This window comes from Capricornis sumatraensis, chromosome 3, assembly GCF_032405125.1.
Source record: "Capricornis sumatraensis isolate serow.1 chromosome 3, serow.2, whole genome shotgun sequence".
Classification (NCBI taxonomy): domain Eukaryota; kingdom Metazoa; phylum Chordata; class Mammalia; order Artiodactyla; family Bovidae; genus Capricornis; species Capricornis sumatraensis.
In genome coordinates, this window is record NC_091071.1 from 40369178 (window position 1) to 40397152 (window position 27975).

The 27975-nt window shown below is 57.4% G+C and overlaps 1 protein-coding gene across 4 annotated transcripts; it reads right to left on the reverse strand.

The window, feature by feature from the left end:
- Nucleotides 1-171: 171 nt before the first annotated feature.
- On the reverse strand, nt 172-26804 carry TBC1D24 (TBC1 domain family member 24). 4 transcript variants are annotated; one of them, XM_068967833.1, is made up of 8 exons: nt 26783-26804; nt 7918-8989; nt 6763-6921; nt 5593-5656; nt 4559-4654; nt 4096-4318; nt 3545-3704; nt 172-734 (listed from the first exon to the last, which is right to left on the reverse strand). In XM_068967833.1, the coding sequence occupies exons 2-7, from the start codon at nt 8880-8882 to the stop codon at nt 3550-3552; spliced, it is 1662 nt and encodes a 553-aa protein (XP_068823934.1). In that variant the 5' UTR covers nt 8883-8989; nt 26783-26804; the 3' UTR covers nt 172-734; nt 3545-3549. The 4 variants fall into 4 exon arrangements, with proteins under 4 accessions (XP_068823934.1, XP_068823936.1, XP_068823937.1 ...); XM_068967835.1 differs by lacking the exon at nt 172-734 and adding an exon at nt 2405-2940; XM_068967836.1 differs by lacking the exon at nt 172-734 and adding an exon at nt 7387-7404 and having other exon boundaries at nt 2405-3704.
- Nucleotides 26805-27975: the final 1171 nt, after the last annotated feature.

Here is a 27975-nt window from a genome sequence, read left to right on the forward strand (position 1 = left end):
ATCACAGTCACATCTAGCACCTCCTTCAGGAACTCCCAACCCTCTGAAATGTTCTCCTATCAAATACTTCACAGTGATGGTGATCATTTGTTCTCGTTAACTTTATTTAGGACTCAAAACTAACACTGACCAAACATATCACTGAATCACTTGTTTTTACTTTTTCCAAAGTTAGATTTTTGCTTCACTGCCACATTCAATCACCACACATATTTTCACAAGGCCCTGGGAATTTTTTATTACATTCATTGAAATGCTCCAGATCGTCAGTCCAGTAATCCATTTTTCAGCCAACAATCATGCTCCATGACAAGAGGGTCAAATTATTCACACAACTCTTTCTTCTTTTCCCTCTTTAGCTTGCAAACTTCTGACAAGATGTGTCCTTTGCCAGTCAAGGTGCAGCAGGGTGAAACACAACAGGGGAGGGCTGTGTGTCTGTGTGAAGATAGAAACAGAGATGGGGACAGCATGGCCTCATCCCTGGACGAGATCGGGCCACAGGCTCCCCTGACCAGGGTTGTGTCTCATGGGGAGCCTGACGGAACGGCCAGTCTTGCACTTCAGTGATCCAAGGTGGCAGCTTTTGTTAGCTGGTGTGTCCCTTGTCACCGTGTGTGCTGACTCTGCTTCCTCGGCCCTGAGCATGGTGTGGATGAATTCTCCGTGGTAGGGTGAAATGAGTGGTCTGCACACATGCGAGGCATTTCAGCGCCAGTCACCAGCCACGTGACCTGACATGGATAGAATGAAGAACATAAACTCCTTTTCCACAACAGGTTATTTTAAAAAATGCACATGCTTTCCTTTTTGCTGAACTTGACGACGTCGGGTGAGGCACTTCACGGTGTGCCTGGCACTCCTGCCTGACCCGGTGACTTCTCTGTGCAAAGAGGACATGGGGAGGATGGTTGAGATGCACCAGACGGCCTCATTATGGCAATGTGTTTCTAAGATCAGCATTAGGCGAATGTGATGACATTCAGAATTTAATTAAAATGTGGGAAAATAAAGTTGTAAAGATTAGATCTGTTCCTGCAACAAAAATCACTACAGAAAAACAGGGAACCTGAATACAAACTGCAGTTTAAGTTTCTAGTGAGTACTAGTGTTGATTTCTTGGGTTTCATAAATGAGCTGGGAATGGGTGGGGGGGTGGGGGTGGGAGCTCTATACCCTCCATGAAACAGGTCCTAAGTCTAAAATTATCTCAAAATAAAGTGACAAAAACTGAATCTCCTAAATATTAAGGTATGTAAGGAGATTATTATAAGGGCTCTGTGGCTTCAGGAAATTGATAAATTTGAAGACCTTGTGAAACCTTCAGAATCTTCTAAAACAAGTTGCCCTGAGAAACCAAAAAAAAAAGAATGTATGAAATTAGGAAAAACTGAATACTTATTTTAATTCAATAATTAAAGTGGAAAAACTCATAAAATACAATGGACTTACTCTTGTAATATAAACTGTTTTAGGAAAACTGATTTTCTGAAGCCTTAAATGCATACGATCTACTTTGATAATGAACTGCTTCAAACTATGTTCAATTTTTTTCTTAAAATACATTTTCAAATGTTTCTAGAAAAACAAATGTAATTCACTGTACTATTCCATAAACATTTGGCTAATTTTTAACAGAAAACGCTAATAATAATTAGGAAGAAATAACAGAGAATGTCACAAAATAAATTTTACTCTATTTGGGCAGACCGAATATCAGATAACAAGGACAATAATCAGAATAAAAAAACTGAAGATAATAATCACACATACCTTTTAGCTTAGCAGAAAAGTTAGGGAGAAGATAGGAAAAGCAAAGAAAGCGAATACCGTGCATGCACACACAGAGACCTCACGGCACAGAAATGGTGACTCATCAGCTGCCACTGCTGAGGCAGTCTCAGAGAATCCTGTGGAATTACTCAGCAGGAAAAGGACTCCACAACTCAGGAGGTTCACGGAGGGGCATGAAAGGGTGCTCAGGTGTGCCTTCAGCTGCTTCTGAAAGGCTGTGCTATGGAAAGGCCTTTGATGTTCCGTGACCAGACTGACAAACAGGAGGCGAGCTGGGGCGGGGCAGGGCACCCAGGGTGGGGTGGGGCACCCGGGGAGGTCCCTCTGGTTGAAGAAACCAGACTCGGATCCCTGCAGTTCACACAGCTGTTTAATGAACACTGAAGCACAGGTGAGGGCTGAGGGGGCTCGAGGAGGGGCAGCGAGGGCTGCGGTGTCTGGGGAGGAAGACTCCCCTGAGCACCTCTCCCCTCTGCAGGCCTCTCAGCAGCCCTGCGGGACGGCAGCGCAGGGTAAACGGCCCCATTTTACAGTTGGGGAAACTGAGTTCCAGGCAGGTTCACCGGCCTGCCCAAAGCCACACAGGGTTCCTGGTGTGTCCTTCCGTATTGCCGCGGCCAGGCTCGGCAGAGATCTGAGGAGGTGGGCAGGGAGGATCCACACCCAGCAAGATGAGCATGGGGGTGGGGGTGCATGGGGCACCGAGGGGGCAGGATCCCTGGCCCCAGCCCTGGAGTGTCCACGTCTCTCCTCCCTCTGGGTGGCTGGGCCCTCAGGACCAGCTGAGGAAGTCACGGGTAGAGGGCCACCCTGCAGGCCCAGGAGGCACTGTGAGACGGATGCACAGACAGTGCGTCAGGAAGGTCCATGTGGCAGGAGCTGGGAGGGCGGGTGGCACCAGGTGAGGGGAGGCGCGATAAGACAGAGCATGTGAGGGGTCAGTAGGGACCCCAGACCAGGTCACTGCCGTCAAGTGGGGCCATGGCAGGGAGCTTGGAGAGCTGGAGTAGAGGAGGCTGCAGATGGCTCCGTGGGTCCAGGGTTCTCCAGGCAGGGCCCAGAAATACTGCTGGCTGGTGTGGAGTCTGTCCCAGAGGGCCCTTCCAGGCGTAACTCTACCCTGAGGCCCAGCAGAGGCTTCAGGCTCTGCAGAAACACAAGGACACGCACCTGGGGAGGGGCCCAGAGCCCTGCATGCGGCTTGTCCTCCCTGGTCTCACCAGCAGTTCTGGTCCAAGGGGGTACCAGGGGAGGCAGGAACTGAGTCAGAAGCTCCAGGCAGATGCTCCCGCCAGGAACAGTCCACAGGGCGCTTGCCCTCTCCGGGGACCCACAGCCCCGGGCCCCGCCCATCGCAGGCCAGCAGGAGGGGCAGGACCTCCTCGGGAGATGCCCAGAGGCATCAGCAGGGGGAGCCACGTGCCCACACTTGGGCAGGCTCCTTGGCCCCAGCACCCTCTCACCCTGGGGGACTGAGGCTCAGGGGCCAAGACCCCGGCCTCCCGCATGGGATGCCTGCCTAGAGGCCGGCCAGGACCTGAGTCCAGGACGAAGGGGTAGCAAGTACGGCAGGTCCGGGAGGGCCAGCTGCAGCTGTGGCACCACTGCCTAGACCAGTACTGTGCCCAGCTGCACCCTGACGGTGCCCACATATGTGGGGGTCTTCACTCACCACCACCTCCATAAGGAGGGGCCCAGCTACCACCACCCCCTGCCACCGGCAGCGGCAGCTCGGTCACTGTTGACTCACGCCCGTCACTGGATGTCAGGGTCCTGGAAGCCCCAGGCCTCCACAGCGGCAATAAGGAAGTTCTCAGAGCAGAGGGGCTGGTTGTTGAAAGTGTCGCAGTGGCCTGTGCGGCCCCGGTTCAGGTCCCCGTCAATGTACAGTGCTGGGCCGCCCCCTCCACCTGCGGGACACTCGGTCAGTGGCTGCCCTCTGTCGATCGCTGCCCAGGGGACCCTCCTCCTGCTCCCAAGCCTCTCCCTTTGGACCAGGCGAGTCTTAGGCTGGCCTTGTTCAGCCCTGCCAGAGGCCTCTGTAAAGCCACGGGGCTGCTCTCTACTCCAACCTGTCCCCCATCCCCAGCACACAGCCTCAGGTCCCCACGCTCCCCACATGCCTGCTCCATCCTCCACGATCTGCTGCTTTCTTCCTGCCACTGTGGGGGGCTCTGTCTGTCCTTCAGGTGAGGCACCTACCACCTGGGTCAGCCAGGACTGGCCCGGGGCTTTGGCACCCATGACCCTGTACCCTCCTCCCAGCTAAGTGACCGCGGACAGGCAGGAGCCAGTGCCCACCTATGATGAGGCAGTCGCTGCCCCCTGCCATGAACAGGGACTCCGTCTTGGAGGGCAGGTTGAAGTGCCGAGTAGCCAGGAACGGCGAGAGACGGTCAGCAGGCTCAGAGGATACAGAGTGGCTGGGGGAGGGTGGAACGGTGGCGGACTCCAGGGACGCGGGCTTGGTCAGCTCTGGGTGTTTGATGACCACCCACTCGTAGCGCTGGACCTCGGGCTGCAGCTGAGGACAAAGGCCGGTGTGAGGACTTGACTCACGGCACCCGCTCTCCCCCAGGGCTCGTCATCCATGCCCAGTGAGAGGACCCGAGCCAGGGGCGGGAGTCGGCGCACACCATGCCACAGAGGGCTGCCTGCTCTCGGAGCTCGCCTCTAAGGGTCACACCCAGCAGGTGACGGAAGGTGTGTCTGGAAGTAAGCAGGGTCACGTGAGGGGGTGACCTCCCGCAGGGGGCCCACTCACCCTAAACACGAAGCACTCTCCGGTCCCGAAGAAGCCCAGCTTGCCCCCAAACTTGTTTCTCTCACTCCAGTCTGTTGACAGGTAGGCGCCACACACCTGGGGAGGAAGGCCCAGGGGGAAGCTGCACCTGGCGCGCCCACGGGAGCCCCCCAGCGCTCAGGGCAGCTGAGAGCTGAGGCTCAGCCACAGCCCCACACCCTGACTACCGAAGGGCCAGGGCTGAATGGGGCACGGGAAGGTCAGAGTGTGTTGGGGGCGCCTGGCAGGGCTCAGGTATGGAGGCTGCCTTGCCCGCTGTTGGCTCCTGGGATATTTCCATTTCCCACCTGGGCCCAGAAGCCTGGAGACAAGCCCGTGTCCACACTCCGACTATGGGCATCAGCCCCGGGAGGCCCCTCAGATGGAAGCTTCCAGGAGGCACCTGCTCAAGAAACACTTCCCAGGCCTCCTATCAGCCAGCAAAGTGCTTTATTTCACCATTAGAGTCACCCCTCCGAGTGGTGACGGAGGTGTCTGACACTCGGGCCACCTGCTGTCACAGACTCCCGGGCTCCTTCTGGGAGCCGGACGTAGGGTCTGAAGCTGAGGAGACAGTCCTGCAGGTGCAGCTGGGCATCTGGGAGCCACCACAGCACGCAGACGCGCCAGGACGGAGGCGCTCACTTTTCTAGACACCCTTAGTATGTTCCAGACAACAGCCACTGCAGAGAACAAGGCTCTGAGAGCTACCTGCCGGGGCGGAGGAGGGGGAAGCGCTGGCAGACTGCTGCAGGAGGGCGTGGGGCCTTGCTCACCTGGCATTTCTGCAAAGCTCCTCTAGACTGCCAGGCCAGTCAGGCTGGGGGTCTGGACCCCCGGGGAAACAGGGAGGCCCTGGGAACTTGGGGGGTCATGTGAGGAGGCTAGATTTACCTCTCTGTAGAGGGCAAGCCCTGCTCTGTACCCCTAAGCCCAGGAAACCTGGGTGGGGGCTACGAGGGAACACCCACCCTCCCCAAAGGCCAGGAGCCAGGGTCCCCCTGGCTGGTCCTTACCTCCTTCTGCGTAGTCTTGATCAGCAGGACAGTGGGCTCTCGTCCTTCGCACTGGAAGTAGAACCTGGGGGCAGAGAATCCCCTGGCCAGTCTGACAGCAGTGCCCGCCTCTGCCCCCTCCCTGGCTGCCTCCCTCAAGCCGCTGCTGACCCTGGCTGCCCAGGGCGGACGGACCTGACACCTGCCCGTCCTCCTCTCCCAGGAACCAGGCACATGGCTTAGATGGCAACACCTAGGCTTGGGCGCTTCTGCCAACAGGGAGCCCCAGCCAGGAGGCCGCAGGCCAAGCGGTCAGAGCCCTGGACATTCTGCCCTGATATGCCTGGAGGAGAAGCGGCAGGGCAGACGGCCCCTAGCACATAGCCACGCGCCAAGTGCTTTGGGGAAGCCAGAACCAGAGGAACAGGTCTGTGCTCCGGGAAAGCTCAGAGCGTTCTCGGGCGCTGGCAGCACCAGGGAGCCAGGAGGAGGCCTGAGGCCACTGCTGTGCCAGCGCAAGTGTCCAGGGTTTGGCTAGCGTCCCTCTGTGGGCCTCCCACACCACAGAGGGGTTGCTAGCTATGCCAGAATATGCAGGTGGTGCTCTACGGTGCCCGTCATATGGGCTGGGCCCCTCTGTCTGCATTGCCCTTGACCCAAGGCAGAGCGCAGGTCAGAAGCCACCTGAGGCTCTCAGGGCCGCACCTGGCAGAGCACCCCAGAGAGATGGGGTGCCTCGGGGGAAGCCTGCCAGAATCCCCTGGACACTGGCCAGGGCCCAGCATAGCCCACAGGGCCAAGACGGACCTGGTATGGACTGGTGACACGGGGGCGGAAGAGCAGTCCCCAAGGCCGGCCGCCTCGAGCCGTCCTGACGTTCTGTAAGCTCGGGGCGGGGAGTCTGCTCCTGACCGCCACGCCTGAGTGAGGCCGTGGAGCCCTGCGTGTGCCACAGAGGCTCTAACCCTGACTCCTGCAGCAGGGGTGGCCCTGGAGTGAGCGATGCTCAGAAAAGGAGCTCCCAAGTCTAGGCCCCAGGAAGAGGCCTGGGTCCAGCCCGACCGGGACCTTCAGGATGTGAGGGCAGGATGAGGAGCTGGGCAACCCCACACCTCCTGCTCCGCCTGGCCCTTGGAGTCCAGACCTCGGCAGCTCGAGGGGATGGGCCCAGGCCCTCCTCCAGGGTGCTACCTGGCCAGGCTGTACCCATGCTGTAGCGAGGAGAAGAGCAGCAGGGGCTGGCAGAGGGCGAACCGCTCGGGGACCCACGACCAGATGTCTCTCATCTCCTTCACACCGACGATCTCCGAGTGGAAGCTGTCCGCATGAACGGCCAGGTGCACGAACTGCCTGCGGGAGCGGGCAGAGGTCAGAGCAGAGCTGCAGCCCCAGCCCCGGCCATGCACCCCGACCCCTCCCAGGAGGGGAGAGCCTCTCATGGGACCTCAGCCTGGAGGGAGCTTCCTACCTGTGGAGCCAGGTCAGAGCCTGGTCCTAGGGGCCCTCAGGAGGGCATGGGGTAGAGCGGCCCTGTAGTCCTCCTGCTCCCACCCCGCTACAGAGGGGAGAGCGCCCAGCCCGGGGGCGGGAACGGAAGCCCCCTTTCTCTAAGAAACGGGGACAGAGAGAGTCAGCTCTGGCAAGACAATGCTTCCAGGCCAGCCAAGCACCGACAGCAGACAGACAGACAGACAGGCCTGAACATCAGCCAGGCTCTGGGGCAGCACTGCTGAAGCCAGCCCTGAGAGCCAGAGCAAGCAGCCGGGCCGGAAGACAGAGAGAAGCCAGGTGTGGAGACACGGTTTCCAGACCTACCTTTTAGAAAGTGAAACACTGAGAAACAGGAGGAAGCAACGGACACGGAGAAGAGGCAGAAAAATAAAACAGACAAGGAGAGGTTAGTGGCAAGTACTAACACCCAGGACACGCCTGCCTTTGGCCCACAAGAAAGGTTTCCACACCTACAGCCGGGGCACAGCAGCGGCCACTGACATCTCAGGACACACGGGCCCTCCCCAGGCTGGCTCCCCAGGTGGCTGTGCTCGGGACAGGGGCCCACCAGCATGGGAGCCCAGAGCTGAGGGGCAGGCAGCAAGAGTGGCTCCAGAGTGACCCAGCGAGGCCAGCCTGGCTCCCTCCTGGGCCCACGGGCACCACCGTCAGCTCCAGCCTCCGTCCCCTGTCTCCTGGCCACAGGCCCTGTCTCCTGGCCACTCGTTTTCTGTATGCGCACGGAGGGCTTACTGGCCAGCCGGCCGGACGAGCTCAGGCCCCAAGCCCCCAGGGTGCTTCCTCACAGGCCCCACCCCATGTGGGCCCCAGAGGTGGCCCCAGTGGCCTGCCTACCTCTTCTGCTTGACGGTGATGCCCTTCTGCTTCAGAGCTTTTTCGTTGGCCATTTGCAGGAGCTGAATCTCCTTCCGAGAGAAGAGGCGGATGGCAAACGCCTTCTCCAGCAGTTTCTCGGGAGATACAGTCTTGGCGATGTCCCTGACGAAGGCACGTATGTCCTGCTTCACATTATCCGACTCGAGCGGCTGCCCCGCCCTCACTTTGTGGAAGAACTTGAGGATGGCCAGTGCCACGCGGTACAGCACCTTGTAACCCTCCACCAGGAAGACGTCGAAGACACGGGCGAAGTAGCTGAGGGGCAGCTCCCCAAAGAGCCAGCGCTGCCAGTCCGCGTACACCTGCAGGACGTCCTCCGACATGGCCACCATTAGCTTGTGGGCTGCCTGGCAGTACTTGTTCACCAGGTCCCCAAACGTCATGCAGGAGGACTCAAAGGCCAGGAAGCTCTGGTCTACCAGCTTCCTGCTGGGGTCGTTGCAGGCCAGGATGCGGCAGGCCTTCTCAAAACACTCGGCCTCATCGGCGCTGTAGTGCAACAGCAGGGCCACGACGGCAGGCAGCGCGGGGCAGAAGGACACGTCGGGGAACTGGTTGCTGATGCACAGCAGGATCTTGCGCACAGCACCCTCGCCCTTTGGGTTCAGGCAGTAGCTGGGCACCTGCGTGTTGTCCACAAACTCGGGCAGGGGCAGGCTGGTGCTACTGTGCTTGCCCACGATCTTGCTGACAATGTCTCTGTACACGCTGGCATCGGGGGTGACCGTGCGGCAGGGGATGTCCCGGATCAGACGCTGGTACACCTGCCCCCGCAGGGCGTAGCTGTGGGCCCAGTAGCCCTGGCGTGCCAGCTGCTTCAGCTCCTGCAGCTCCGTGCAGCCCAGCTCTTTGGGCCCCAGGTCTGGGATGGCTGAGTCCATCTTGTCTCTGTCCACAAAGCAGTTGTAGGCTGGGGGGTGCATCGTGCAGGGAACGCCCGGGGTCGGGGGGCAGGAGGGGTCAAAGGGCAGCTACATCCACTGGCACCCTCTCCGAGGCTTCTTGGCTAACCTGTCTGCCATCCCATGCCCTACAGGATTAAAAACCATGCATAATAACGCACATGGCATGAAGGTTTACATTTTAAAAAAGAGTCTGTTTTAATCTTTCTACAAAGTTATCAGTAGCGCTTCCCTTTAAGATAAGTGGATATTCTTGAGAATTCACTATGAATTCTGGAGCATAACTTCTTTTCATAGGGCTTCTGCAGGTACTGGGAAAGGTCACACAGGCTCTGGGTCATGAGAAAAGGCTTTGAGAGGCTGACTCAGCTGTAAACACTTCTTTGCTCAGGGGTGGTGGCCCGCCTGGCCCTCACTCTTCCCTTTGCAGCCTGGGGGCCTCTGAAAGGAGCCGCTGGTCTGGAAGACCCTGGGAGGTCACCAGACGCTGCGTTCCAGCTCGCACAGGCTCACAGCCTCTGCCCGGCCGTGTGTCATGAGTAGGACACACACCTACTCTGCCCCACGGTCGCTGGCCTGGAACCTGGATACCGGCTCTTAACTTTCTAAAAATAGCAGCTAAGCTGCAGGCAGGCATTCCACAGAAGAGTCACTAGTAAGAAGAAGACATGAGGGTGGAGAAATAAATGGAAGGTGTCACAGCTTCAGAATCAGAAATTTCTGGAACCAAATGAGCCGGAGGTATTAGGAGATTAGGCACCGTCTTTCCATTATGGGTGGGCTTCCCTGGTGGCTCAGAAGTTAAGGCATCTGCCTGTAAAGCGGGAGACCTGGGTTCGATCCCTGGGTCGGGAAGATCCCCTGGAGAAGGAAATGGCAACCCACTCCAGTGTTCTTGCCTGGAGAATCCCATGGACAGAGGAGCCTGGTGAGCTACAGTCCATGGGGTTGCAGAGTCAGACGCGACTGAGCAACTTAGCTTTCTCCACTATGGGCATCTATTGAGATTCCTGTAGACATTTTTTTTAAAAATGGGTAACAGGTGCTATTTGAAACTCCAGCTGCATGGGGACAGTGAGATGGAAGTCTACCGCTGTTTTTGCCAGAGGCAACTGTCCTCAGCACGGAAGTACTAACCGCGCACCTCAGACTAACCTTTCTGCCTGTGATAGTGCACTGTCTGGAGATCTCACAAAGGTTTGTTTGCCTCAGTGATCTTCGGTAAATGATCAGAGCATTCCTGTTTTGCTTGCATCAAGAACATTTATCTGAAAACAGAAAAAGCAAGCAACACTTTAAAAATACTGAGTGGAAAGAACTGTAAGGTAAAATCTACGTGTCTTGAGAAAGGATCTTAACATGGTGGTTTTTAAAAAATATTTTTATTGAAGGATAATTGCTTTACAGAATTTTGTTGTTTTTTAATTGTTAAAATATACATGACAAATATTACCATTTTAACCATTTGTGAATGTACAGTTCAGTGGCATTAAGAACATTCACAAGGCTGCACCACCATCAGCATCATCTCTGAACTTTTTATCTTCCCAAATGGAAACTCTGCACCCATTAAACACCAACTCCCAATTCCCAGCCTCCAGCCCCTGGGAACCACCACTCTGCTTTCTATGAACTCGACCACTCTAGGCACCTAGTATTAGTGGAATCACACAATGCCTGTCCTTCAGTGTCTGGATTGTTTCACTGGTCATAAGGTCCTCAAGGTTCGTCAGTGCTGACAGCATGGCTGAGAATGCGAAAGTGAGCGTGTGAGTTGCTCAGGCGTGCCCAGCTCTGCAACCCCGTGGACTATAGCCCATGGAGCTCTCCAGACCAGAATACTGGAGTGGGTAGCCTTTCCCTTCTCCAGGGGATCTTCCTAACCCAGGGATAGAACCCAGGTCTCCCATGTTCCACGTGGATTCTTTACCAACTGGGCCATAAGAGAAGCCCAAGAACACTGGAGTGGGTAGCCTATCCTCTAGCGGATCTTCCCAACCCAGCAATCAAACTGGGGTCTCCTGCATTGCAGGCAGATTCTGTACCAACTGAGCTATCAGGGAAGCCCATGTATGAGATATATTTTAAAACTTAAGACTATTATTTAGAGCAGTTTTAGGTCCACAGCAAAATTGAGAGGATAGTACAGAGGTGTCACGTGCTCTCTGTTCATGCAGGCACAGCCTCAACGTTATCAACCTTCCCCACAGATGAGACATTTGCTACAACTGATGAGCTTAAACTGACACATCACCGAATCTATGAATTAGTGAGGATTCCTTCTTGGTGTCATACATTCTATGAGTTTGGACACATGTAAAATGACATGTAACCATTACAGTATCATAAAAAGCCCCATCTGTTCATCTCTGCCCCCTGTAACATCAGAACTTCATTCCTCCTTATGGCTGATAATACCCCACTGTATGCACAAAACACGCTTTGTCTATCTGTCGATGGACATCTGGGTTGTTCCTACCTTTCGGCTGTTGGGAGTAATGCTGCTGTGAACACAGCTGAGTGTCTGTCCAAGTCCCTGGATATATGTCTTTACAGGGACTTTCCCACAGAAATGAGGTTTTGTTGACAACGTCCATTTACCCCATCCCGTTGGAAGAGCCTTGCCTGCAGCGAGACCAGGGCCGCCAATGCTGGGTATTTCTTCCCCAGAAAAGAACCCCAAATGGCAGCTGGCCTGTCTGCTCTATCCTGAGAAGGACAGCAGTTAGGGGCCCCCGTTTCCCCAGGCTGCAAATTACCTATAGAGTCTCATCCTTCACTCTAGGCTCCGAGCACACTAACCGCTGGAGGGACCCCAGGCCTATCCTGTTTTCTTGAATAGAACCTGCTCCTTGTCAGGGCAATAAACATGTTTATAAACAGAACAAGAGCTGGGCAGGACAGTGCCAAATCTCACTCAGCTGGCCTAAGATTCAGGTTGAATATTAAACTGGAAACTCCAAAATCGGTTATTATACCTTGCAAGTTCCTTCAGAAAGGACCTTCAGGGAGAAGCAGACCAGCGTTTTGCGTTTTGCGTTTTGCTTCCTTGTTGTTTTTGGCTGTGCCGCAAGGCCTGCTGGATCTTAGTTCCCTACCAGGGAACAAACCGACGCCCCCTGCAGTGGAAGCACCTGAGCACTAACCACTAGACCACCAGGAAAGCCCCCCAGAGTTTTATTTGTTGCAATAAGTGGCCGGGGGACTCCAAGGCAAAGACAGGAGCAGAAGAGCCCAGAGGAACTCTCTGGATCCCTGCAGGCCTCCTCCCACCCAAAAGCATGTGGTATTTCTGGAGAAGGGCAAACAAAGTTGTGCTGACCTCCTGAGGGGTCAGTGAAGCCAGGACCCAGGGCAGCTTTTTATCTGGTTTGGTTTTTACATGAATGCATAATCAAAAAAACATCAACTAACACAAACTCACAGAGTACAAACACACACTCCTGCTTAAGCTACCCCTCAGCCCCACTGCCTCTCCTCCCTAAGGCCACCACCCTCACATGAGTTCATGAAGCTGCTTGTTCACAGCACACACTGGCTGCAGGGAGGGGGAGCAGCCAGGAAACAGACATGGTCACCAGGCGGGACCCTCACCTGGGCCGAGGCTGCGGCCTCCCCAGCTGTCCCTCCCGCGACTTTGGCCACACCACCCACACCATCCATGCCGCCTGCCCCGCAAGGGACGCAGGCCTCACCTGCTCTCGCAGTGCCCAGCGCCCAACAGCGGGGCCCGGCCCAGGAAGGCAGCCGTGCTCCCACCCTCGCCTGGCGGGCGGGCGGGCGTAGAGAAGGCTGGCTGGAGCTCCAGCAGGGAGCGAGCCAGTCTGAAGCCGCTGGGCCGGCTCGAGTCTGCCCTGCCGCTGGCTGAGCTGGCCTCAGGAAAGCCGCACCTTCTCCCTGAACGCAGGTCTCTCTAAAACGGAGCCCACGAACACAAGCCCGGCTTGGGCCCTAAGCCCCACACAGCGCCTGTGGGTCGAGTTCTCCGCCTGGTGCGCTGGCCGGGCGTGGGGACAGGTACAGCCCACTCTCTCCCTCTAGCCCTGCGGCAGCCTGGGGCAGGTGGCCACTCTTCCTGGCCAGCAGGGGCCCTGGAAAACCTTTCCCTTGGCCTCAGGAAGGTGAGGGAGGGAACGAATTCTAATCACAAACTGCACTCGCCCTGGGGCCACCCCACCCCGAGTCTCAAGTTCACTGCAGAGGGGCGGGGCAGGCCACTCGTGGTGCCTGTCCATCAGCCCGCAGGCAGGGCCACCCGGGCCACGGCTCCCCTCCCGGCCTTGGACCACAGGAAGGAAATTTCTACCCTGAGTTTGAGCCTAATCTGCTATTCTGGGCAAACAGGAAAAATTTCACTCCACTTCCTGTTGGACTCACGAGAACAGCTGACAGTGGTCCTTTCAGACGGTGGCGATGCCACAGAGTGCGTTCAGAGTGGTGGCCGCTTTAGGGGGAGTCATCGGGGAGTCTCCCCCATCGGAGCGGAAGTGCTGAGACAGAAGCTGACAGAGGCGCTGAGGAAAGGCCGCTCCTGAAGAGAAGAGCGAGGGCCCCGAGGCGGAAGGGACCAGGGTGCTGGAGGAGGGGAGGGCGTCTGGTAGGCTGGGCACAGCGAGACACTGGGGTGGGGGTGCGGAGGAGTCCCAGTTACCTGAGTGCGGGGGGCGGAGGGAGAGGACAGGGAAGGGACATGCCCCAGCAGCCAGACTAACAGCTGACCGGCCGTGGGGATGAGCTGAGCCTGCTCCCTGAAAGCACTCTCCCGCCTGGCAGCGCTCCCCACTCCCCGGCCCTGGCTCAGGGGCTCTGGGGAGGGGGGGTCAGGAGGGCCAGTGTGGCGCATCCACAGAGGCTGCAGCCGGGACTCCCCCAGGGCCTGGGGAGGCGCCTGCTCTCTTTGGGATGGTCCCTCTGAATGGCCCTGCCCGGCACCTCTCCCCACTGCTGTGGCCGTTTCCCTACCTGGAAGCCCCTCCAGTCACTGTCATGCCTTCCCTCACGAATAGAGTCCAGGCTTCCTAATGGAAAGCAAGTCTGTCTTAAAAAGGAAAAAATAAAGCATTCGGTGGGACTCAGTGACCTCTGCTCAGGGGGTCAGGCCTCCCTCTGCAGCGCTCAGCTGGCGGCCCCACAGGCTCTGGGCCAGGCAGCTTTCCTGAGGAGGGGGTTCCAGGGACCACGCTCCAGCCAGGAGCAGCCACGGGAGCCTGGCTATGCCCTCCCTGGGGAGCCCCCGCTCCCCGAGTGTGCCCACAGGAGGAGGGAGGCGGCAGTGGGTAGAAGGCACCCTAGGCCCCCTGTGCCAGTGCCGCCCTCCTGGCAGACCCCAGACCGGGAGTGGAGCAGGGGGAGAAAGCGGTCACGGGACGAAGGACAGAGACGCACAGGACCCCCTCCCGCCCCCTTCAAGGGCTGCTGGACACAGACTCCACAGTGGGCAATGTAACCTTATCCCTGTCTCCTTCAACCCACAGCAGGTAACTTCGCAGTGAGGAAACGGATGCAGAGAGGACTCTGGGGGCCCTGCACAGGCAGAGCCTAGCCAGCGAGCCCGCAGCATGCTCCAGGCACCCCCGCCCCCACTCAGGAGCGCAGCTCACCCAGGGGGCAGCCCCAGTGCCCCTGTCCTCAGGCCTGGCTCCACACGCCACACGGCTCCAGCCGTGGTCGGACGAGTCATGAGACATGAGAAGTGGGGAATGTGATTCTCCCCAACAACTGGATTTGAAAAACAAAAAACTTGCTTTCAAGTGACAAACAGACCCCTATTTTAAGTCTGGGGAGATTCGAAACCACCGAACCACACTGGGCGCTCTGCCCCCTTGTAAACTGCCGCTCCGGGAGCGCCCAGCACCCCTTCCGACCCCTTGACTCACACTTTTATTCGTTTTACAAACTTCCCTGTAGCTGCCTGTTCTGGGCAGGGCCCCGGGGATACAGCATAAGAGACAGCTCTCCAGGAGACCGGTAGTCACAGCGCCCGCAGTGAGACTAGAGGCCAGTAGGGCGCTGACCACTCAGCAGGGCACGGACTCCACGTGCGTGCCAGAGGGATAAGGACCCCAGGGTGTGTGACAACGGGGACAGGGACAAATGCAAACGGGGGAGCTCCTGGAAGGTGGGGCAGGAGCTGTCATCCCCACACGAGGGAGCAGAGAGCCAAGGCAGAAGGTGACACATCAGATCAGCATTGCAGAGAAAACCCTGGTGGCTGAGGAAAGCGGGCAGAGTCCAGAAGCAGAGGCAGGACGAGCGGGGGTAGATTCCCCCAGACACGCTGACCTGGGGTGGGGGACAAAGGCCCCAGCAGGGAACAGAGAACGCTAGCCCAGGGCTGGGGCTCGGGTCGGGTGGAGGAGGTGCTCCCTGGGGGGCTGGGAAGGGCTCAGGCTGGAGAACAAGCTGGGCTGCTGTGCTGAGGCCCTGCCCAGACACCCAGCCGTCAGCCCTCACCCCCACACTGGCCCCTGGACTCCTCTGTCATCCCATGGGCTTTGCACACGGCCCCTCCACATACCCAGAGCCCACCGAGGAGCCGACTGCGGCCCAGCTGGCAGGAGACAGCCCTGCGCAGAGGGAAGGGGGCTCAGACGCCGCCTGGTCCCGCTGATGCCTGCCCAGCCCGCCCGCCCAGGCCCAGCGCCCGTCCTTGCAGCAGGAACAGCTCAGGTCTGAGCTCCCAGGGCTCAGCCTGGCCGGGCCTTAGTCACTGCGCCACAGGCCAGCCCGCGGTGAGGCTGTCTCAGTTGTTCCCTCCTCGCAGGACATTCCCCGCCTGTTTCCTGGGAGTGCAGTCAGGAAACAGAGAAGGAAGACGAAGGAGGCTGGGTCCAGCCCTGCAGACTGCAGGCCAAGGACGGGGTGGCAGACGGGGAGGCGGGCAGGGAGTCCCGCGCGACCAAGAGAGCGGCACCTCTTGGGCAGCGTCCCCAGCGAGGGCGGGCGGGGTGGCGGGTCCCTGACACCTGGTGGCCCTACTCCAGCCCTCAGGGCGTGTGGGGCGTGGGTGAGAAAGACACAGGACCGATCACTGCCTGAAAAGAAGATACGCAGGGGGCCTGGCAGGAATGTGGTGGCAGGACAGGGAAGGGCAGATGACCTGCGCTGGGGGTCGGGCGTGCGGCTCTGCTCTCAGGGTGCTTGGGTAGAGGGGCATGGCAGGGGGCACGGCCCAGGGCGTCTGGACCGGTGAGCAGGGAAGAGTGGGAGGCGCTCTGAGGCAGAGAAGCGGGGGATGGTGGGGGCGTTATCCCGGGGCCTCCACTAGGACCCCGGGGTGGTGAGGGCGGCCTGGGTGCGGCAGGTCTGGAGCAGGATGCGGACCAAGTCTGTCCAAGCCTGGCCTCCTCACGGCAGGCCCAGTGCGTCCAGCCACCCACGGCAGACACCAGGGAAACACTCAAGCCCACTCCCGAGCGTCTGCTGGAGGCCTCGGCAACACAGCCTCAGGACTGTCAGGGCCGCGGCGGGAGGGCGGTCCCCTCCCGGCCCAAGGCCTCAACAGTCAGATGGCCCCCCACCCGGCGGCTGATGGGGAATGACAGGGCCACTGACCGCAGCCCGACACGCAGCATTCGCCTCCCTCGCTGCCCTGTTTTTACCACCCTCACCCCCAGCTCCAGCTCTCTTCTTCCTCTGGAGCCTGTTTGTAGCAAACAGCCCCCTGCCCCACCCTCTGCCTTAATGCACCCTTCCTCCAGGCCAGAGAGCAGGGGCCCTGCCCCCCTCTCTCCAGGGTCTCCCCACCCACCACCCACTTCATTCCGGTTCCTGGCCCCCTTCTCTCAGCTGCCTCACTACAGGCCACCAAAGATCAAGCAAGCCGGCCTGGCTCAAAGCTCCCCAACTTCAGCTGCTCTCTTTCTGAGCTGGCCCACGCTCTGTCTGTGGAGTATGTTTCTCTCTAAATAAACCCAGTTCTTGTCTCTCATTGAATTCTTTCTGCAATAAGACATCAAGAACCTGAGCTTCAGTAAGTCCTAAGGCCAGGTGTGTGATCTCAAGCGCCATGATGGGACAGTGATAAGGTAAGAAAACGTTGAGAGTTAGATCTTGGTCCGAGACAGGCTAGTGGGATGCCCGAGCCAGGCGTACCGGGGAGGACGCTCCAGCGATGTCTGCCCGCTTCTGTCAGGCCTGTCAACCCCAAATGCTTTGGGGCTCTGATCAGGAACCTCGCTCTGGACCAGAAGGGTAGCAGCTGTCGGCCTGGTCTGCTGTAGGAAGGTGGCATGGAATGGCTATGCTCAGGCGCGTCCGACAGCAGGGCCAGGACAGGCCTGTCGAGGCAGGATTTGATCCTCCAGACTCTGTTCCTTGACTCTGACGTTTGTCTCCTATGTTCTACGTTCACTCCTGTTTCATATCTTGTTTCTCTTAACCCCAGAAGACCTGTGTGACTGCCAAGACAGACTTCTCATTGACAAGTCCTGACCCTTTACTTTCAACTGAGCGGCTCCTGCTCATTGTCAGCGCCGCTGGGGACTTCCGTGCCGTCCCTTTGCAACGACTCTCCAGGCGCTGGTGCCTGGTTGGAAGACGGCTTTGGGAGGGATAGCATCTAAGGTCTAAGTGCAAATCTCGATCAGACTGAGCAGCTAGACACATCACCTCGGGCTTGGGTCTAGAATGGGTCGGGTTGCGTTAATCTGGCTAATTTCCCTCTGGGCCATATACTCCAGGGTTGGGAAAGATTCAGACAACAGGAATTTTAAAAAGTACCCTATATTCAAATTTTCATGACTCGCGTATCTAGGCAGTGGAACCCCAAAGGAATTTAAGGCATGTCTAGCTCGGAGGGATGACTCTAGGAAAAACACAGAGGACATTTTACTGACTCCCACGATGGGACCATGCAGTGCACCGAGCGGGGTACGAGGCCATCTCTGAGGCAAACCTACAACGGAATTACCTTGTGAATGCTACTGACAGAGACAAACGGCCATGTGACTGACCGCAGCATATCAGGCACGCTAAAGAACATGCCCACAGGCACTGAGATTTCCAAGGGTGACCCAAAGGCCAAAACGTGGGTGCTGGCCCAACTCCTGGAGATTCCCCACCCTTTCCCCAAATTGCTAAAAGAATCCTCCCACTCATTAGCCTATGAAATTACCCAGTCCATAAAAGCTAACCAAACCATATTCCGAGGCCCCTCTCACCTTCTGAGACAGCCCACACTCTGTGATGAGTGTTTTTCTCCAAATAAATCCACTTCTTACCTGTCACTGTCTCTCACTGAATTCTTTATGTGCTGCTGCTGCTGCTGAGTCGCTTCATTCGTGTCCGACTCTGTGCGACCCCATAGATGGAAGCCCACCAGGCTCCCCCGTCCCTGGGATTCTCCAGGCAAGAACACTGGAGTGGGTTGCCATTTCCTTCTCCAATGCATGAAAGTGAAAAGGGAAAGTGAAGTCGTCAGTCGTGTCCAGTTCTTAGCAACCCCATGGACTGCAGCCCACCAGGCTCCTCCGCCCATGGAATTTTCCAGGCAAGAGTACTGGAGTGGGCTGCCATTGCCTTCTCTATGTGATGAGACACCAAATGAGCTTCACTAAGCTCTGAAACCAGGTGTGTGATCTCGGCTGGAAAACCGTCGATTTTGACTGGGTTCCAGTCCCAGTACGTGGATTCAAGTCCCAATCTGAGTTACATAATTTCAGTTGGAAGAAACTTAGAGTAAAATCTGTTGATTATAAAAATGTTAAAAAACTTCAACAAGGACAGGATGAAAAGCCTGCGGTCTTCCAAGGGAGACTAGTGGAGGCTTTCAGGAAACACTCCTCCCTGGAGGGACACGCCCTTTTGACTAAGCACTTCATAGCCCAGTCTGCCCTAGACATCAGTCACAAAATTCAGAAAGCATCTGCTGGTCGTCAGCCTCCAATGAATGATTTGTTTCAATTGGCTAACTCAGTTCTCAATACCAGGAAGTTATCTGCAAAGGCTGAACACACCAGAGAAATAAGCAAAAGGCCCAAATGATGGTACCGATTTTGTCCACTCAGAGACTACCAAAGGTGAAACGGTTTTTCTGGTGGGCCACTAGGCCCAGGGGCACCCAGACAAGACCAGGGTCCCCTTTGTAGACTAAAGGGGCACTAAGGGAGGATTGCAATTTATGTGTCCTTTGCAAAGAGCCAGGGCATTGGAAGAAGGAATACCCCAGATGCCAGAGTGTGACGTGGGCCTCCTGGCCATTGATGGTTTTACAGTCAGAAGACTGAAGGAGAGGACCTTCCTGATGGTCCAGTGGCTAAAACTCCATCTCCCAATGCAGGGGCCCTGAGTTTGATCCCTGGTCAGGGAACTAGATTCCACACACCACAGCTGAGAGTTCTTACAGTTTCATCAAGGTGGTTCACAGAAAGGCTATGGAAGCAGTTATAACAATTTCACATTAAGATGATGGCTATGTGAGCATTCCAGTCCACACTGACTTAAAACAAGGAGCTGTCCTGCCCCTGAGGCCCCAAGATCAGGCATCCACAGATTTTTACACCTTCAAAGGCAGAGTCGATGCCTCTGATCAACCCTGAAGCAGTTACACAAGGCAGATCATTGCCCTTCTGTTTCTTGTGAGAATATGGGAGTAAAATCTCTAAGAGGGTAGAGAGACAAGAGGGAAGGGGGCAGGGCACAACCTCAAACCCCCACACCAACACTCCTCTCACCAGCCCATGGAAGTACCCACCCCTCTGAAAACCCACAGCCCCATATCCCGGTGCTGTTCTCGGCTTCTGAGTTGGCCCACACGGTCTGTGCAGTGTTTCTCTCTAAATAAACCCACCTCTTACCTATTTAAAAAAAAAAACCATTCCCAGCTTTAGAAGCCTTTACATCTCTGGTGCTTCGTCTACAGCCTTGCCGGCCCCAGGGGCTCTTCATCCTGGGCACACACCACAAACACCCTGACTGCCTCGGAGCGCGTTGCTTCCCCACTCCCACTTGCCACAAGTCCATCTGCCCTCCCCACGAGCCCTTTGGGGTTTACTCCCTTGTCTGCTCGGCCTGACCCGACCCTCCAAACCGCCCCACCACTCACGGGCTCCTGTCTCAGCCATTTGGCAGAATTCCCATGAGAAGCCAGCCTGAAGGCATGCTTCTCTACACCCACACACCAACCACAGAGGCGAAGTCACACCACCCCACTCGAGATCCCCGGAGCCACCTGGGGGCCCTCCACTTGCCTCGAGGCATCTCTCCTAGCCCCACAACAGCTGACAGCTTCACACCTCCCACTCTCCTCGAGAACTGGGTGTCAGGCCGGAGCACCCGCTCCTGTCTGACCCTGGCCCTTGATCTGCAACCCCCACCCTTGGTTCTGGATCTCAACTCTTAGGACTCCGACTCTCCTGCATCTCTAATGCTCCCTCTCTGGTTAGCCAGGCCCTCAACCCCAACCACAGCATCCGAGACTCCCCTTGAGCTAAGCCTGTCCTCTTTCTTTTCTCCCCAGTCAAGCCCTCAAAGCCTTTACTGCCTGGCCGCCCGTCCTCACAGACACCTCTGAGCTCTTATCTCTCTGATGCACACAGCTGACCCCACTGCGCTCAGCTCTCCTCCCCCCAGGCCTCCTGAAACGCCTCCCTCTCATCCGTCTCCTCCTCTCTCTGGTGGCCACTGCTCCTGTCCCTCAAATGTTCTTTTTGCAGAAGTCCATCCTCTTCCCAGCTTCCCTGAGGGCCAGTGGTAAAGAATCCACTTGCAATGCAGGAGAGTCAGGTTTGATCCCTGGGTCAGGAAGACCGCCTCGAGGAGGAAATGGCAACCCACTCCAGTCTTCTTGCCTGAAAAACCCCATGGACAGAGGAGCCTGGTGACCTACAGTCCCTGGGGTCGCAAAGAGTCAGACATGACTGAGCAGGCACATCCATCCTCTTCTAAGCCTAGATTTCTCAGGTCCCATACCTCCAAGTGTTTTGCTGAAACCTCCTAGCCTTCACACACTCCCCGTAAAAGGCAGCTAGCTCTGACTCCCAAACAGCTCTGGCCTGCTCTCCCCTTGAAACCCTCTCCCGTCCACTGGCCCTACCTGCCCTCCAATGGTGGCTTCAGGAGTCTTGACAACAGGAAGGGGGAAAGGTGGGACACGCTGGTTCTTCATTCTCTCAGGCGATTCTGCTTCAAATGCTCCCTCCTTCACCAGCCCTTCCAGACTCCTGACCCTGCAGGCAGGGCTGACCTCCCCACCTCCTTCTCCGAACCTGTTTGAACTTGGCACGCCTTTGATGACCTGCTTATGAGTGCAGCTCTTCTACCCTACTGCGACTTGGAGCCAGACGTCTCACATCACACACTCGGTGCACCCAAGGAGGAGGAAACAGAGAAGGAAACAGACGGAGACTCAGGAAAATCCCAGACCACTTGGGCCCGAGAAAGAAATTTAACTCTAAACCACAGGGGCCATTCAGCAATTTGTCCGTTCTAGGTATGTGCGCTTCCCAGCAGGCATCCTCATGTGATGAGATAGCAGGCTGGGTTCTGCCTCAGCCCTGAAGCAGCACGGGGCATTTTTCAAACACTAGTGACAACTGGCATTCCACAGTGCCAGTTACCGGGAAACCGATAGGGGGCCCTTGGCTGATGGCACACAATGGATGGCACGTGCCAGGCATAAAGGGGTGTAACCATTGAGGAGGTATTAGTCACAGCACTGCAGGCCAGCTGGCTGGCCCATCTGCTAGTACTGGTCGCAAGTTCAAATGCAGGTCTCAGCGGTGGCACCTGAGCCTATGGATGGGACCTGAGTGGGGTAAAGTCCTAACGGTATTAGCCACTCAAAAAGGTTCCCTGCAGGGAATTCCCTAGAGGTCCACTGATTGAGACTCTCGATCCCTCGTTGAGGAACTAATTTCCTTCAAGCAAGCCGCTGGTTTGGTCTACCCACAGAAGGAGGCTGGGATTGCAATGGGGCTCCGCTAATTCTCTTTATCTTCTAAGTTTAAAAGGTCCTCCCAGCAGTAGGTCTGGGAAAACACCCCCCAAGGGCAAAGGAGAAATCAACTACCTGCACAGAATGAGAAGCAGGAGGAGGAAGCCCAACTGTCAGAAGCTAGAATCCTGACTGGTCTGAATTCCAAGCAAGGTCCCGGTGACAGGCGTGCCTCCGAAGGCTGGGCACACAGCAGGCTCTCGGCAAGTATCTTCAGGTGTGACTGCAGAGTGGGCTGGGAGGGAATCTTGCAGGCTGAATCATTTCAACAGGCATTCGAGACGCTTTCTGAATGCCACTGTGCTGAGTGCTGGAACAGGAGGATGCAAGGCCACCCCATCGCTCAGCGAGCTTCAGGATGCGGGGACATGGTGTACTGACCCTACCAACTCAGGTGCGGATGCTGTGAGGGAGAAGCACAGGGTGTCTGGGCCCCCAGCCCATGAGGAAAGAGGGGCCTGGAAGCCTTGCCCCGCCAGCACCTGCCTGGCCTAGATCCTGAAGGCTGAGGCAGCCTGCACCCAGGAGGCAGCAGAAACAGCCCTGGAGAGCACAGCTGCTTGGGGCCAGTGAGTGCTCATATTCAAAGACACTTCAACGGTCCAGCTTCATTGGCTCCAAGAAGCCACAGGGCCTGGGTTCACCAGGCTACTGAGAAAGGAGTGAGTGCCTGTGTGCTGGGAGGTGGGGGAGGAGATGACCCGGGGAGGCAGGAAAGAAAGCAGAGGCAGGCAGAGTGAACACACACCTATGGCTCCCTCTAAGGCCCACAAGTTTAGGAAGACAGGAAGGCGGGAAGCATGCCCGCCAAGAAAGGAATTACAGAGGGTAATCAGGGAATGTGGACAAGCGGATTCAAGGGAAGGCTGAAGGGACAGAAGCCAGGAAAGCTCTTGGTGGGACTCAGGTAACCGAGCTTCATTTAGAATGCTATGGCAAGAGGGCTTTTATTGGTAACAGAATCACCCATCAGCAAACAATTGGTATCCAATTAAAATTGTGTAACAATTAGGTGGACACACAGTTTAAGGTTATGTGAAACAGGCCAAGCCATGTGTAGTGGCTTCTCAATGGCCTGTAAGAGGAGAGCGCAGCCTGGGCGAGCTGGAGCAAGAAAGCATGACTGCTCACACGTGACCCCTGCCAGCAGCTCCGTGGGCAATATCCAGGGGAGATGGCTAAGGTCCAAGAGCCAGGCAGGGGACCGGGACTGCACAGGACAGAAGGAGAGCTTGTCTCCTGTGCCCCTCTGTGAGCAGGCTCCGTAAGAGGCGAAGGTCACTGCTAACAGCACTCGTCGAGAGACCAGACAGCCTTGTGGGGCCCTGTGCCGCCTGTGGGCAAAGAGGAACTCCTTGTGCAATGCCAGTCTTTCCTTATCCTCTCCTGGCAGCCCCTCGGCGTGGGGACAAGCCTGGGAGGAAGCACTACACACTTGGACTCTGTATCCTCAACAGTCCTTCCAAAGTCCCGTCGACTCTAACGCTGAGGCACTACACAGAAACGGGTCCTGGGAGGAGAGCGAGAGGACCCACAGAGTTCTTGGATCTATCTCTGGATCTGAGAAGGTCTCTTTCCAGAGATCTAGTGGTGAGAACTCGCTGAGAGAACCAACCCTCAGGCTGGAGGAGAATGAAGGCCTTTGAAATGAATGACAATCCGGAATTTTCTCAAAACGCAAACACACACATTTGACAGGAAGGGCCTGCGAATCAATTATGTGATTTTGCACCTTTGGTATCTTACATTTTGCTGTTTAACCAACAACCTGAGGCTCTGTGACAGATATCAGAAGCCCACCATCCTGCCCCCATCCCCTCAGAAGGCAGGAGGTAATCAATCAGACTTTTGCTACCTTATCGACTCTGTCCTATGGATGTGAAGCATCAGGCCTCTCCAGGGTCAGTCTTCTCTCTCTCACTCCACACACACTCCTGGGAAGGCACACCCTGGCTTCAGCGCCCACACAGGAAGGAGCTCTCATGGCTCCAGAGCAGTCTCTATCGAGAGGCTGTTAAAGGACACTCAGCTCAGCCTCTCCACAGCACCCGTCGCCACCCACTCCAGGCCTGTCCCTTCCAGCACACAGTGCAGCCCGGCCCTGCCAAGTCACCCAGCCTCGGAGTGTTCCCGAAGTCCTCCTCCATCCCTGGCCCTTCCCGTCCCCACAGCCACCTGTCTTGTGGTCTTGCTCTTTTGTTCCCACCGCCTTCCTCGGTGCTGGGCCTTCTGGTGTTCTGTTAACCATCCCGACCCAACCCAAGTCACCCATGAGGACACAATCTGAGCAGTCACTCACAAACCCAAGATCCCTGAGTGGCTCCCCACCGCTTTCAGGGCAAAATGGAAACTGGGGACTGGTATTCATGGCTCTCCTGACAGCCACCAGCCTAGCTCCCTAACTCCCTCTCCTCACCCCAAACACCAATGCTACCCAGTGCCCTTCTTCCAACAGCTGGAGACTGCCCTGGTACTTCACACACTGTCCCTTAGCCAAGAAGTCTCTCCCTCACGTGGCTGTTCTTAAAAAAAAAAGTTGTATTTTTTTTGGACACACTACGTGACTTGTGGGATCTTAGTTCCCTGACCAGGGACTGAACCTGTCCCCTTGGCAGTGAGAGCACAGAGTTCTAACCACTGGACAGCCAGGAAATTCCCTGATGTTCAAAATTTAAGTGCTTCTCAGGAGCCACCACCAAAGGCCAGCTGGACTGCACCCTCTGTGCCCACAGAAAGCCCAGCCCATCCAGCAGGGGTGCACAGCTGGACTGCACCCTCTGTGCCCACAGCAAGCTCAGCCCACCCAGCGGGGGTGCTACCCGCTGTGCCACAGCTCGCTGGCCTGCCTCCTCACTGCACCCGCACCTCCTCCAGGGCACAGGCTCACTCAGCTCTGTAGCTGCAGAGCACGGGGCACATATTTCCTCACGTGAAGTATGACTTGGGTAAATCTGTGTTTAAAGAACAACGAAAATCATCAAATAATGAATTTAAGTTGATCTTTAGTGAAAAGCCCAAGGTACTACTTCTTTGATATTATCTCCATTTGGAAAGTGACACTTGAAACAGCCACTGAAACTGCTGCTTCGAGGTGAAAAGGCTCTCTTTCTTCCCTGTACAGAGTTGTCATAACAGAGAAGGTATGCTCAAACAGGTAAAACATTGAACAAGGTCAATGTTAAGTGCTTTTTTATAACCTGCTTATTGTCCTTATATACTTCAAACCAGAAACCATCTAAAAGCAAACACTTAATTATGTCTTCTGAGATCGGCACAGACTGCAATGAGACTTGGGAGCAACATGGTGTGCCCAAGGTCACCTGGCTGGCTGGACAGTCCTGGCAGGTGTGGTCAGTGACAGCTAGCACAGCTCACCGGCAGGTGAACTTGCAAATCCAGGTGAATCCTGTTGTCATTATGAAAAGTCTGCCTAGATAACTAGATTACTTCCACGTGCCCTGAAGGTCACCGTTCACCAGAGGAAAACTACTGCACTCGTTTTAGCACCTAGTTCATTTCAGCATTCTCTGTGAGGCAATGGGGGAGCAGAAACGATTGTGACTTGGTCCAGCTCTGCTCACAGGGAGAGACTGGTTTCTAAACAAAGCGCTGGCTCCTGAATAAGCCCTGCTCCTACAGGCTTTACCTAAGGGCTGAGAAGATTAAATGATGAACAACCTTCAGGATAGAGAAAGCACATGTTGGGGGTTATAGCACTGTTTAGAGATGGTAACTGTAATACCTTTGCAACAGTTCTTCATCTTACCTTGGTTTGTTTCTCCCAGCCTGGATCCCTTAAAAAGAAAAGCACCAGCACACCTGTCTTCAAGACAATTAAGTAAATATTTAGAGGTGGCTACTATGTGCTGCGGCAAGAAGATAGAGGGGAGCCCCCACGTTTAAGCAGGGTAAACCAGTATTCCTGCCAATAATGGAATTTTTTTTTCCCCTCCTGTAATTGTCTACACGTTCCTGCTGACGTCAGAGCAAACATACAAAGAAATAAGAAAAATCACTTGCAAGTGCTTCTACTGGCCCTGGAAAGGCAGACAGACTCCTCACTAGGAATAAGCAGCTGGCCAAAGATCTCAAGATCAGCATCACAGCAACAGCCACGTGAGGTGGGGACTGTGCCTCCCAAGCACACCGCTATCCTAACAGTCAACCCAGCCTCCACCTAGCCCAGTGGGTGCTCACACTGCCTCTGGCCTTTAGTGTCAGCCCAGCAGGCGGTGATCCAGGAGGCCCAGTGCTTCCTACCGAGTAAGTGTCCCCTACCGAGTAAGGCCATCAGGGCACCAACCCCCTTCCTAGGAGAGGACCTTGACCGGCCCAGGCTCATCCCCGACCTCCAGCTGTGCTTTCTCAAGGCTGAGGAGTACAGTGCTCAGGGGCCCTGTGGAAACGCTTCTGTCCCCGGCACAGCCCAGCGGCCACCCGAGGGTACAAGTCACCCCGGACCCACCGAGCAGGGCTCAGAGACTGCGTAGATACCTAGGCGGCAGGCGGGCGGGGTGCCAACCTGGAGCAAGCCGGAGAGTCGGGACGGGAGCAGTTTGCAGGTCTTCCAAGACAGAGCGTTATCACAGAATCTGTTGCAGTTTCGAATCCAGAAGAGGACTTCCCACCCCGCAGAGCCCGAAAGCACCCGAGGAAGGAGTACCCCAGAGCCAGCTCATTCCCACCGCCGCCTTGCCGGAGCCGCCAGCCGGACCGACAGCGCCTGGCGAGGGTCGCCCGCGCGACCCCCGGGATGGGGGTCCCGCGTAGGGCCCAGGCCCGCTCCGGCCCCACGTCGCGCCCCTCCGGGCGCTCGGGCCGCGGCGCAGCGCTGGCAGTGGCCAGCGCCGGCCGCGGGCCCCGGACCCCCGACCCGCGCCGCGGCCGGCCCCCGCGTTTCGCGGTCAGCACGCCCGCGCCGCGGTGACAGCCGGCCCCCCGCCCGCACGGCCCCCGCGCCCGCCGGCCCCGCCGCGCACCTACCTACCCTCCTGCGGCGCCGGCCGCGAGCCCACCTCCGCCCGCCGCCGCTTTCTCCTCAGCGCGCCGCGCGCCCCGGCGCCGGCGCGTCTGCGCACGCGCGCACGCGCGCACGCGGCCCCGCCCCCGCCGAGCCTCGGCGCTGGCTGCCCACCCGCGGCGCCCGCGGGGCTCCGAGGACTCGGCTCCGGGCATGCGCGCTGACGCCCCGCGGCCGGGCGGCCGGAGCATGCGCCGGCTCCGCGCCCTGCCCGGCACGAGGCAAGGGGGCGCGCGCGCGGCGGTGGGTGTCCGCCGTGCCCAGGCGCCGGAGGCAGGGGGCATCGGGAGTCCAGGGCGGCGGTGATGCCCCCCGGGGTAGCGGTCGCGCCGGGCCGGCCTGGGAACGCGCGCCCGTTTGTGGGCACGACGTCCGGGCTGCCGGGGTGGGGGGAGCGTCCGTGCGAGCCCTGAGGGGAGGAGCCCGGAGACCCGGGTCGAGAGAGACAGCCTGACGGAGACAAGAGACACGGACACAACGGGCCAGACAAGAGGCCGAACACAGTCACCGAGGACAGGGATGCGGACGCCCCGCCGGCAGGCGTGACGGGAGCCCGAGGCCGCCGCCGCCGCCGCCGGGGGAGGAGACATGGCGCCCCCCGCCGGTCCTGACGAGGACAGGCAGCCCGCGTCGCCCAGCGCGTCTCTGGCGGCCGCACCGCCTCTCGGGGCGTCGGGGCGCTCTCCCGGAAATCAAAGTCCGAGGAGGTGGCGTCTCGGCGGTCCTTGGGGTGCTCTCAGAGCTCTATGGGTCCTGGCATCAGAAGGGGGTTCATAACTTTGGGGGGCGGTGTCAGTGCCTCAGGAACGCAGGAACGCTGAGGGACCACGACACGCGGGGCTCGGGGTGCGTGTCACCGAGGCCCCTGAGGTGTTCGCAGGGGTTCACAGCCCTCTGGGGGCATCGTGGTGCCCCCCCCGGAGGAGGTAGATAGATAGCTCGAAGGTGGGAGGGGGGCATGGGCTCCTTTGGATGACAACTGCCCAAAGGGGGCTCGAAACCGCTCTTTGGGGCTACTACATCCCTCCGTGTTGGGGCGGGGGTGTCGCTGCGTCTCTCACCCTTCCTGGGCGGGCGCTCGCGGCACCGGGGGAGGAAAGGGGCGGGGGCCCAGAGGGGCGGCGCGCGCGACGCGATCAAAGACTTCTCGTCAGGCAGAT

Coding starts and splice junctions, on each gene's coding strand:
- TBC1D24 (XM_068967836.1), bottom strand. CDS start 8,882: ATGCACCCCCCAGCCTACAACTGCTTTGTGGACAGAGACAAGATGGAC. Junction 4,655..5,592: donor TCAAGACTACGCAGAAGGAG/GTAAGGACCAGC, acceptor CTTCCTCCCCAG/GTGTGTGGCGCCTACCTGTC. Junction 4,319..4,558: donor GAGAGTGCTTCGTGTTTAGG/GTGAGTGGGCCC, acceptor CTTTGTCCTCAG/CTGCAGCCCGAGGTCCAGCG.